The sequence below is a fragment of the Pelecanus crispus genome, chromosome Z (genome assembly GCF_030463565.1).
Source record: "Pelecanus crispus isolate bPelCri1 chromosome Z, bPelCri1.pri, whole genome shotgun sequence".
Classification (NCBI taxonomy): domain Eukaryota; kingdom Metazoa; phylum Chordata; class Aves; order Pelecaniformes; family Pelecanidae; genus Pelecanus; species Pelecanus crispus.
In genome coordinates this window covers 67163924-67176509 of record NC_134676.1, presented here as the reverse complement: position 1 = coordinate 67176509, position 12586 = coordinate 67163924, and the positions used below count along the sequence as shown (strand labels likewise).

The following is a 12586-nucleotide window of genomic DNA, read 5'->3' as shown; positions in this document are numbered from 1 at the left end:
TGTGAGAAATACCAGTTTTGTCAATAACTGAAAATAAAGTATATAGATTATACTCAAAACCACATGCATTTCTGCAGTTTCAGTTTGTGCAAACCCATCTTCTTTCATGTCCTTCATGACTTCACACCCTCTGAGACCAGAATTTCAGATTTATATTGTTCAGCTGATCATTAGGCATAGGATATATTTGATGTTATTTGTCTGCTATTTAAAATGTAACAGAGTAGTAATGTAAACTGATCCTTTTGATAAACCACTGGTTGGCAACCTTAACAAGAGAGATGGTGTTTATTAATATGTGCTGATTTAATTTGTTTCAGGATCATGTAAAACCAAAAGGTAAAACAAAAACCCACAGAAACCCTCCTCTTTCCCTACTGCTATGTCCATTAGGTGCAGTGTTCCAGCTTTGAAGTCCCTAGTATATTCTGGCCCATGAAAGTGAATTAAGAAGATGGAGCGTCATGCTGAATGACTGACTTCCCAAGCCATTTATGTGTAGGAGAGAGAGAAGTTTCTTGAAATGTTGTGTCCTTCATGGAAATAAATGTCAAGAAAAAGACTGTGAACAAAACCTGTAATGCTCTGCCAAGTGCTGGAGAGGCCCCCGCTAGTGCCTCCAGCACCTTGCCTTCAGAGCAGGTTTCACCATCTAATGTGCTAGATCTTCCCAGAATTTTGCCCAAAGTAGTACATCTAGAAGCTGGACCCCAGAAAAGACGACCAGGCACTGCAATAATATCAAAACAGTCAGATTCTTCAAACATGTCTCGGACGCCACTGAATCGGCCTGTCATTCCACCAAGAAGACCTTGCTTCAGGGTATGCTATATCTGTGGCAGAGAATTTGGGTCACAGTCTATTTCTATACATGAACCTCAGTGCCTTGAGAAGTGGCGTATTGAAAACAATCAGCTACCAAGGCATCTCAGAAGAGCGGAGCCCAGGAAACCTGAGGTCCTTACTGGTGGTTCCTGTACACTTACAGCTGAAAATGAGGCAGCTTATCATAGTGCTCAAGCCCAACTCCTGCCCTGTGGAAACTGTGGCCGAACCTTCCTTCCTGACCCTCTCATTGTGCACCAAAAGCATTGCAGAGGAGGTAGCAGCGGTGTGGGGCTGTCCAGCTCTAGCCCCTGTAAATCTGGCAAAGGCCCAAGCTCTGGGCACGGCTCAGCAAGTGATGATCCATCTAAGACTCGTCCAGGAAAGAGCAGGGCTGCACCAGCCGTATTAGACAAGGTAAATTGCTGAGCATGTGCTGTATGAAAGGATGTGGATGCATTTTGATGCTAGGCACTCCAAGGGAGACTGGGTTCCCATCAAATTTAAAATCACTTTCCTTCAGAAGGATCTTTTGGCTCTGTGCAAATGTTTCTTTGCTGAATAGTTGGTAAAGGAAAGGGGAATACTGTGTGTGTAAGGGAAAGTACTTATTCCTATTTCTTTTTATTTTCCTGTTAAAAGGGAGTAGTTGGCTTCTCAAACTCTGTGGTCCTGTGAGAGTTATGTCCCCAAAAGGGATCATTGTGTGCTATAGTTCCCTAGCAGATTCTGTGGAGCAGCTTAGGCAAGCTTTGAATGTTATAAGTTTTAGCAGCTATTAGCTATTTTTCTTTAGTTAACATGAAATACAATGTTTCATTACCCTGTAAGCATTCCAGTGATTTCCATTTTTTATCATTATTCTTAACCTTGGCATGGAACATGAGTTTACTGAGGACTGCATGTTCAAAGAGAGAAACTCAGAGTATAACAACAACAAAATAAATAAGACTGCACATTTCTTTCCACTGAATTTAATTCAAGATCCAAGAATGAAGAAGCTGATTCACATTATCCAAAAGCTACACAAAGTTTTGGAAAATGGCATATTTTTTCTGCACTTGTTTCTGCACAAGCTGTTTTGGCCAGGAGTTTTGTAAAAAGATAGATGTCTAAATTTAGGCCCAATGTCTAAAATAAAAGGCGCTTTTTATTTATTTTTTTTTTTTTCAGCAGGAGTTGGACTCCTGATTGCCTACATTACATTTGAAAATGGGATTTAGCTTCCTCAGTCACCAAAGGAATGCAGTGCTATGCAGAGCATGTCTAAAAACTTTTTAAAAGACATAGCATGCTGTATTTCAGTTTTCCAGCTGCTGAATAAAATTGAGATAATAGCGTTACCCTAACAAACATGAGAATAAACACAATGTGAGACATTTTTACATTATGCTGTTTGAGGCCGCTAATTGATAGATATTGGCAAAATAGGTCCACTCCTCAGGTCTTTTATCAGCAAATTTCAAATAACCCACAAACAGTTCAAAGTGCTGCACAGGTGCATCTATAGCTATAGAAAAGGAGATGTTCTTGTTGTGTTACACTACATTGTACCATTTACCAAAGAACTGGCATTGCTCTAAAGGTGATCGTTCAATGAAAGGCACGGGTGTGAAGCACAGAGTTTTGTCCATCACACATAATTCTGTATGATTAAAAAAAGCAGCGGGGGGGGGGGGAAGGCTGGAAGGTCCATAGTTATAATGTCATAAAAAAACAAGTTTGGAGTGCGGTTTGGCATTAAGAGTGACTCTGTAAAAATGTTGCCCTCTTGCACAACGTATCTGTTCCCTGTGTAGATTCAGTCACATCTGCTGACTTGTTGAACAACATCATTATTACCATGTTTTACTTCTGTGAGCTCTGCAGAGCCAGAATGAAATGCATTCAAATCTGTTCTTCCTTCTGTGTGAACAACAGGTTTCCTCATTTACTTCCAAGCAGTTACAGTTCATCAGCTGCATCAGAACTAATGAGGCTGTACAGCTTGCAGTTTGAAATTGACTCTGAAGGACTTTATTATTAATGCTTTCAGGAAGGGATGGTGGATTTTACCTCTCTGCGGTCCTTTATTTTATTATTTTTAGAGCTGTCCTTTTGTACATAGGTACACATTAAAGGCAGAGTTAGGAATGGAAAGAGTGAAAGAAATATCCTGTGATCCCAGGGGCTCTTCAGGACTGGCAGACTACTTCTAAGAAGTGGTCAAAGGAAGCCTCTTTTCCATAGGTTTAAATTCTTTGTGTGAGGGTCTCCACCTCCAGTTCAAAGTTTTGAAAGGTCCACACATTGAAGGATGTTGAAAACCACTAAGCTCACAGAAGGACTGCAGATTCGCTATGAACAGGGACAAGGTCTGGGTCCCCTCCACTGTCTTCCTCTTTTTCCAGCATATGGTTTTAATTTTGCTCACCTTACCAGCTACTCAGCTGTTTATTAATTCTGTTAAAAAATAGCAGTAGTGGAGTGAAATGGCAATGTGCTTTGGTCCTGGCAAGAAAGCATTTGGGGGAGTCCATGTCTCACTTAACAGACCTACTCACAGTGACAGTGAATTATTCAAGTATCTGTTTAAGTCCTGATTCAGCAAAATATCAGAGGGAAGGAATAACTGAAAAAAATCCCAGCCCTTATAGAAGTCTATTTAAGAACTGTAATGCTACTGTCAAATTAATTTATGTAATGAAAAATGTCCTAAATTAAGAAGCTGGAGTTTCCTCATTTTAAAAATAAAGATCTGACTGATTTCATGGTACACCATGTGAAGAGCATTTTAACTTTACAGCTGCAAGCACTTTTGCCTGCATGCCTCTGTCCTGGAGCTCTCTCTCCCTTAGCAAATGCTGGATCAACTAGACCAGTATCTTTACTGACAAACGCTTACCAGTTTGGCATTAAATGCCTTTAGAGCTGGCATCTTCCACTAACTGTCCTCGCTCTCAAAATGCATGAACATATCTGAGTTAATAAAGATAGCTGTGTAAAACAAACAACAGCCTATGCTTTGACTCTCAAGGATCACATCAGCTCGGAAATTCTGTTTTGGGTTCTGCTGTGATACCCCAGACAATGGAAGTGATGACTGGAACTACTGAAATTCAGACTTGCACTAGAGCAGAGTGTGTTTTTTATTCTTTCATAGTCCAAAATGTTTGCTATGCGTAAGTGAGTATTAATGACTTGCTGTGGGTACATGTGTTACATTTTTTTTGACAACAGATAAAGCTGATCCTAAAATCCTATCAGACATGTCACTAGTATCTAGTGCTGCCATCTGCTGTTTTCTTCTTATCAAGTTAACTACCTAAAAAAAAAAATCTCAGTGATCTTCCTTTACTGTATTGTAAAGTATTTAACACAGAGTAAGTCTTGAAAACTTCTGTAACAACAAAACTTTGATGTTGTATCTTGCTCTAGCATAAAGTCTTCTAGTCATCTGGTAAAATGAAAACTTCAGTTGCTATGTATTTCTAATGAAAGTGGGAAGTCAATGATAAACTTTGCCTCAGTTGAGGCAGTTTTGAACATTTTCTTAGGAGAGTACTGACATATACATTTGCAAATATAGAAAGTTAAATGAGAATGGACAGTGAATGGATGGTTTGAATGAAACTTATTGAGTATTATCATTGGGAATGACTGAGGTTCCTGCCTTTCTGCTTTTACACAAATGCCATATTCATTATACTGATGTATTTCTTTTAAAAAGTAGCACATCAGGAGTAAAATGGGATATTCTAGTGCTTCCAGTGGAGTAAAAATCTTTAACTGCCTGCATCATCTGGCAGAATTACCTTGCTGCTCAAAGAAATTTCGTACACAGGCATATGACCAGTTCTAACACTAATCTGCTTTTGTGTTGGGGCAGCAGCTGTGAGCACTCCAGAAGGCTGTGAAATGCACCTTTGGATGGTCATGAGAACGATGCCACAGCTTGTCCCTGTCCCTTATGCAAAATGAGTGGAATGGGCTGCTTTCATACAACAAGATGCTGTTACTAAGTGTTTGTACCAATCTTTTCCTGAACCTCTGTTCCTTGGGTGATTCAAGCCTATGATGAGAGCTCTGGCCTGGAGTAGGAGGCATCCCCCCCCAGCCTCCCCCCCTCACCCCCTTTAAAATACATGGATAATTAAACAAATAAGAAAGGCGGAGGTGTGTGCAGTCCTGGATGATAAATATTTATGGAGGGACGTTTGGGAGTTGGTCTTACTGGGTGTACTTAAGAAGAAATTAAAAGTTTTGTGCCGTATGGGAGGATTTGACCTCATGTAACACCGTAACAGCAGCCTGGGGCTAACCTCAAGTAATGTCAGGTCTATTGAAAATACATAGTTGCATAGCCCTCTAAGATAAATAACTTCATTCATGGTCACGCAGACATATTTAGCAGTCTTGGAGAAAAAAGAAAATACTGAGACACCAGAGCAAAGCCTAACTGCACTGTTAGGTATTTGTAGGTATTTTTATAATAACACATATCCTCAGGAACAGACCTTCCCTACAACCCTTTTTAAAAGTGAAAAACAAAGCAGTGAGCAGACAGCCTAGCCACTGGCCTTTGAGCAGTTTGGGTTGGAAAATTGTGGTGATTCCAAAAATAGTTTAGTTTCAAACTGCAGGCCTCCAGATGTGACATTTGGGATAGGCACACACTGAAGAGAAAAAGAAATGAAGGATAAATATCATCATCTATAGAAATTCTGAAGAAAGCTTATCATACTTCAGATTTCACACTTAAACAACAAAAGGGCTGTTACTACCAATTGTAAGGATATTCTCCTTCAGGTTTTATTTTTCACCTTTTTAGCATGTGTGTATTTCCAGAGAAGGATTTGTCTATACTATTTAATGTGTGGTGATGGTTCAAACTCACTACATTTCTGGAAAAAATAATTCCATCCTTAGAGTGATCTGTTTCTTTTAAATTAATTCTGGTCTCTGCTATTGTTTCTGTACAGTTTTTAATTGTGGAAGTTACAAAACAGAGACATTTATACTTGAACAGATTTCTTAAACATTTTTTTCACCAAAGAGTGTTTAGTTATGAATCAATTCCAACTGATAACTTTGGAAAACAGAATCTTTTATTTAGCTGCAGGCTTGGTTTCACTCAGTCACAACACAAAACCCACCTATAAACGCTCTGTCAGGATCTAGAGGGATAACAGTATTGTTCATTTCGTCTTTAGGTTTTCAGGGAGACCACTAAAAAGACCATCTCAGAACTGTGGAAATGTATCCCGATTGCACTGGATGGAGATCACTAACTTTTGTCTTGCAGGTCTCTGGCAGCTGTTCAATAGTAGGACATCACAATGACTTTAGAACAAGTGCAATGGATTTGAATGAACTAGTCAGAGATAAAAGGCTATCTCTGTTCACTAGGGAAATATTTCCAACATAAAAAAACTATTTGATTTTAACAACAATATTTCTGTGCATCTGTTAAATTTATTTGGAGTATTTAAATTTTTAAGTTATTTTTCACCTGTCTTGTATCAGGACTTTAAGTCTTCTTGAAGCTATACATTTATTTTTATTATACTGCCCCATACAGTGGAAATGATTATGACAGTGCAGCCTAAGTAAGCATGATTTTCATTTGTCTAGGTTTCCTTTTTCCCCATTCTGGTAGTATATAAAGAGTCCCTACAAACTGATTGTAAAACAAATTGCTCTTTTCTAGTTTTCAGCCAATAAGTAATCTATTTTACTGAATAGCAGGAACCTAGCTAATGACAACTAGAGAGGAAAATGTGTTCCCAGTGCTTTTACACCTAGCACTTTTTTTAGAAAACCATTTCTAAAATGCTATAAGCATACCCATAACAAGCATGCACAATGAAATGACTCCCCTGACCTCAAGAGTTTAGACTATAGTATCCTTATCTAAAGCTCTCCAGAGCCTACAAAGAAACATACACTGCCTTCAGAAGACTGTATCTGGACCCATACATAGACTTATCTCCAAATCAGGCAAGGTCTAGCTCAAGAGCTGAAGTAAGGAAATAGGTGAAAATTGATAATGAAAAATTAGAGGGCATTCTTAAAACAGCTGTTGCAATATTCAGTTATGAATAAGAAGAGATTGTTTTGTATATATATATAAAAAAAATATATAAAATGCCTTGTTATCAAAGATGGCTAGGGAAATTCCATTTGAAAGTTAAGAGGATGAAAATGTCCTTGGAAAGACTGTCTTTAGATAAGTTATATTTCAATTCACTGTGAGAACTTTCCAGATGAATTCCAACTTTTCCCAGCAAAAATACACATTGTAGAGTAGTATTTCTTCATGTAATTGAGTTTACATGTGTGATACAGGAAAGAAAGCTTATGCAGATTGTTCACTAATGACATTTTCAGACTGTAGCATAAATGTGAGAAGAGCTGCCCAGAATTTCTTGAATACACTGATGGGCTGACAGAGAGAGTCATAAATACTGGAACAGGTTACACTTTGTCTTACACAGCAGCAGAGGAAAAAATTAAATCCCCACCTCCCTTGTTTGAGTGAGAAAGGCTTCCCGTGTTTGGTCTGGCATGGTTGTCCCTCTACCTTTAGGAGGGCAGGGAATAACTCATCTCTTACTGGTATTCTGCAGTCAGAAGTGCAGGGGGTGCTGGCAGTTGTGAGACCCATCAGTGTGCCTCAAAGTGCGGTCTGTGCAGTACGTTTTTACGCTTATCCTGGAGCAGGGCTGGTACTAACACCACGCCTAGCCCAGGACGTGCCTAAGGACACAGTAGAGTCCATAATCTGCAATACCACAGTAATTATATATTTTTCAAGCTTAGAATATGTATTTGTGGGGTTTGGGGTTGAGGGATTTTTTTCTTCTGTTGAGCTGTTTCTTCTCTGTGAACAAAAGCAGATCTGCAGTGCAGAAACAATGACTTGCTTAGAGTCCAGTTCTGCCCTCACTGCAGTCACTGGCAAAGTTCACACTGAGGCCTTCTGGACAAACAAGCAAGTGACCTAAAAGTTTCCCATTTTGCCCCCCTACCTTGAAATATCCTGGGTAGGCTTTAATACTTCAAGGCCAAGAATTCCACCAGCTAACTGATCTGTGGCAGAAGTAATGCGGGGTTAGGGACCACAATCACAACCCTGAGAGAGCTGCCCTCACTGTCCAACTTAAGAAAGATGCTAAGGCTGGACACAGCGCTTTGACTGTGTTCTACCTGGAGATGGGGTCTTTATGCTACTGCACTAGACATCGGTAGTTCAGCTGAGGAAGCTTTTGTTGCTGCTTTCCATGTTACTTCTGTTTGGTAGATAAAAAAAGGGCTTCGACATTTAAGATGGGCACTTTGCTGCAGCAACCTCATCAAGCAGAGGAGTTGCTTCTGCATGTGAAGACTCAGCATTGCCATGAACTTGATGGTGTGAAAATAAAAGAGCTAAAACCTACATGGCTAAGTATTAATTAGGTGACACACACGAATTGTCAGCCCAGCATCTGCAGAAGGAGCCTACCTGTTCCAGGTGGGCAATTAATGAGGCAACATCTTTTAAAAGCATCAAGACAGAATCCAGACAAAACGAAACTGATAGAAACAGTTACACTGATTTCACAGATATGAATTGGTTTCTTAATCTACATGATTGTTTTCATCTAAAGTTGTTTTGATTCAAAATCAATGTTGAAAACAGTATTTATTCTTCTTTGCAATTGTTACTTGCAGGCACAAGTGATAAGACGGCCACCAGCAGTGATTTGTTACATATGTGGCCGTGAGTACGGAACAAAATCTATTAGTATCCATGAGCCACAATGCCTGGAAAAATGGCACCGGGAGAATGACATGCTACCCAAGCACTTGAGAAGGCCAGAGCCCAAAAAGCCTGAAGTCAGTCCCATACAAGGTAAGCTACAGACCAAATGAGGAAATGGGAGGAAGAAAGTAGGAGGAAGAAAAAAAAAGAAAACAGTAGCTTAATGGTTTGCAAGTACTTCTTTCTCCCTTTTACTCCAAAGACAAGGTAGCCATCATGGCTTTTTTTAAGCTTTCTGTTAAGTAACTATACAGTTTTCCTTTTGTACTGCATCCATGAGAAGTAAGAGTAGTTGTTGCCTTGTGGGACATGCCTCCTAGAAGAGTCCTCTTTATGTGTCATTAAGTTCTGAATCAAAACACAAAAAGATTAGCAACCTGCTTCACAGCTACATCACTACATTTTGACTACTTTCAACACTGTAGAAAGGCATATTTTAAAATGGGCATAAACATCCAAGAATTTAGTGCAGACTTGACACGTACAGTCATTAAAATAAAATACCCTTCGGGCAACATAGGGATAATTACTTCAGCCAGGTTTTACACCTATAGCATCAGTTAAAAAAAAAAAGCCTGACACCAGCACTTAGCAGTGGCAAACAGTGAGTGGCCTCGAAAACAGGAGTTCTGTGGTAAAATAAGAAATACAATACTAGATGCATGATGACTGGTAGAAAATAAGGTATTTTTAAAACCTACCTATAACATACACTGTAGTTTCAGGTTTTTATTGAAATATATTTATGGATAAAATGCAGTATCTTCTACAATGAACATCCAGTGGATGTTATTGGTCCCTTTTTATTTACAAGCCTTAGAAGCTTTCTTTGTGAGACACTGTAATACAAACACAGTGGGGAAAAAAATATATGTAGTATAAAATATTTTATTTCTGCCAGTTATGTGTGTTTGTGCTACGGGTTGTATTTTGTAAGATGCCTAGATCCCACTTCTTCAAATCAATGAAAACTGACAATCCCCAGCACCCGACAGAGCTGGGCTCCCTTATGTATCCCAAGGGTGTGTGCTCACTGTAGGACCAAAAGAAAATCTTATCTGTGCTTTGCCTGGAATCTGCTCCCAGGACTTCCCCATTCCCACACAAGGTTATTTCACCATTTCAGCTGGATGCTTTTCCTGGCTCTGCCAGCTGGCCTGAACTACTTTGGGCCAAGTTTGGACCACTTGCTCACAGGCATTTAATTCACCCACCTTTTTTTTTATATTTCCCATAATTTCCCACAGCTTCCCCTAATGTCTGGAAAAGTAGACAAATTCTCCTGCAACTCACTGTGAAAGAATCATACACTAGATCAGTTTACAACAGTACAAAGAAATATGTCCCCAGAAGACACACACAGAAGAGAGCAGGATCACTGAGAACACTAACCAGCTGCTCAAAATAATAATAATCACAGCTCAAACAATATCAAATCAGGGCTTTGTTAACAGATGCCAAGCAGCAGAGTTGAATCTGCAGTAAAAGATAGGTTCAAAAGACATTTTCATTGTATTTGCTCTTTTTGTTCTTAAGCTCTTTTTAATTATTACATGTTGTGTGGCAAAAAAGATGGAGAAAATGAGAATTCCATCTGCAAGAGGATGTGAAAGGACAAATCAGGTTATTTTGAAATACACTATTCTTATTTTGAAGGAGTGGAAGCAGAAAGACAACCAGTCTTTGAGAGAACAATCCAGCAGAAGGCTCCCAGATATGAATCAGAAAATTGTCTCATTTATGCAATGAGTCATATCAGGCGCCACGCATCTCCTATGAGATGTTGTGTGCCCATGGTTCCCCAGGGGACACTGACCTGCTTCCAGCATCTGTCCCTAAATGCCTGCTGATGCAAGTCTGATCAGTTCTGTAGCTTGAGCTAAAATTGTTGTTCCCCCTGCAGTTGCCTCATGCTCCTGGCCTCGAGAAAATAATCTGTGCTGTTCTTTTTCCATAAGACTTACTCTCGATCATCTGGTAAATGCTATAACTGACCTTGAGACCACATACACGTACTGCATGTCTCACAGTTTCTCAACTTAGGGAGGAGGGATTACCTCTGTTGTTGAATGGAACAGGCAATGTTCAAAAAAAGCTCAGAAATATTAACTGCTTACATAAAACTTTTTATAACTTACATAAATCTTTTTCTGAAAACTCAAGTGTCACAGGAAGACAACCGCTGCCCTGATTACACAGTGTTTTGTTTGTGGAATGCCTAAATCATGCCTGCAAGGAGAAAGTAATCTCTCTTTCTCTTTTTTTTTTTTATATTCAATAAACTTTCCAAAGTACAAAAAATACACATTCATTTCCTGCAAGCAAAGGGGATATTTGTCTCAGCCAAGAAAAGAAACACTACTTGGTTGCTCTTCTAACAAAAAGAACATTAGGAACAGGCATATTAAGAGATCTAAGGCTTATTGTGGTTATGTGAACCATTGGATATGAATCATATTAAAACTGTATGGGCCTTTAATGAAGAGCTCTATCATGTGCCAATGACAGAAACCATGGAATATTTTTAAATGCACAAACCCTTTTCTTTTAAAAATTGTCTGCTGCTAACAGTTCAAAGACAAAAAACAGTTTTTTAGTCTTTTTCTGTATTGCCATACCTTTTGAGAAGGGCAAAGCCTATGCATCTTCAAATCGAGCCATGTAGATTTTTTTCTGCATGCACTTCAAATGAAAAATCTTAAGATCTAAACCCAGTTATTAAGCAACCTAGCTGGCCTTTTTGGAAATCAGTTTGAAACAACACTATGTGAAAGTCCATTTCAAGATGAAAGTCCATTTCAACATGAAAGTAAACAAGTTTTTTTTATACTCAAATAAAATCTTGAAAATACATATGATATGAGTGTTTGAAGAATGCTCCTAAGCTTTCAGAGCAGTCACTCTTCCTGCAGTGGAAAATAACTGAGGGTAAGACTGGATTAGTGTTTAGATGACAATAGATGCATCAGTGCAATGACCTCACTGGAAGCTGTGACTTAAAAGAACTGTAGATTTTGTCTGTAAGGTTTTAGGCTTACCTAAGCTTTACTCCACTTATTGGCAAAACTTGCATAAGAGTTCAACAGGAAGAAAATTGGGCCCCCTGTCCAGAACAGTACAAAGAGCATATTCTCAAGTATGATACACTCCTGCTCATTGCCATGGTCAGATAACACATGCTCATTAAACAGAACTTGAAGTAAAGCCAAAAAGTGAAATTTGCTGATAATAGTATGTATGCAAAGATGTTAATAATTAGCTGAGAATGTATATCATAACACACAGCATGATGTTTGCTCTGTACTCCCATACAATACAAAATTATTCAGTTTAAAGTTAATTCAATTCAACCCCTGGGACAAAAAGCAGGGTCTTTTTTATATATTTTTTACTCTTTTTCTTCTTTCTTTTCTTTCTTTTTCATTTGCAAAAGCAATATGGTTTGGTTAAACTGAAAGGCTCAGTCAACAGGTATTTCCTGAAAATATTTTCCATAAAGAGTTGAATGTGGGTCTCCAAAATGAAAGCTGATACTTTCTTTTTTTAATTTTCCAGCCAAAGGTTTCTATGATCTTGGTTCTTTAAATGAGGCTGCCTGGATCAGCGCCCAGAACCAGCTAGTTCCATGTGATATTTGTGGGCGTACTTTTCTTCCAGACAGACTGATCGTCCACCAGCGGTCCTGTAAACCGAAACCTGCAACATGAAGTCAATGTAATACACATGCATACATATGCATGCATGCTCACATACACACACACACATGCACCCATACCTTTCAGCCAAACCATGAGAGAAATAAAATCCAGCTGGAGAGCCATGAGCATCAAAACTGCAGTGTGTCGTCAGATCACATGAGCCAAAAGCCTCTGGAGTAAAATCAGCAGTTGCTACTATAGTGTAAGGTCAAACACGGTGATTTTTTAGCCCAGCAGTAGCAAAAATGCCTCCTCATTTCTGTTGTTCAGGTAGCATCAC

General features: G+C 39.0%; 1 protein-coding gene across 1 annotated transcript; it reads left to right on the top strand.

Moving 5' to 3' along the window:
- Nucleotides 1–537: 537 nt before the first annotated feature.
- Nucleotides 538–12315, top strand: ZNF475 (zinc finger protein 475). Its single transcript, XM_009493091.2, has 3 exons — nt 538–1242; nt 8518–8698; nt 12164–12315. The coding sequence occupies exons 1-3, from the start codon at nt 538–540 to the stop codon at nt 12313–12315; spliced, it is 1038 nt and encodes a 345-aa protein (XP_009491366.2).
- The last annotated feature ends 271 nt before the right edge of the window (nt 12316–12586 follow it).

Coding starts and splice junctions, on each gene's coding strand:
- ZNF475 (XM_009493091.2), top strand. CDS start 538: ATGGAAATAAATGTCAAGAAAAAGACTGTGAACAAAACCTGTAATGCT. Junction 1,243..8,517: donor CACCAGCCGTATTAGACAAG/GTAAATTGCTGA, acceptor TGTTACTTGCAG/GCACAAGTGATAAGACGGCC. Junction 8,699..12,163: donor TGAAGTCAGTCCCATACAAG/GTAAGCTACAGA, acceptor TTAATTTTCCAG/CCAAAGGTTTCTATGATCTT.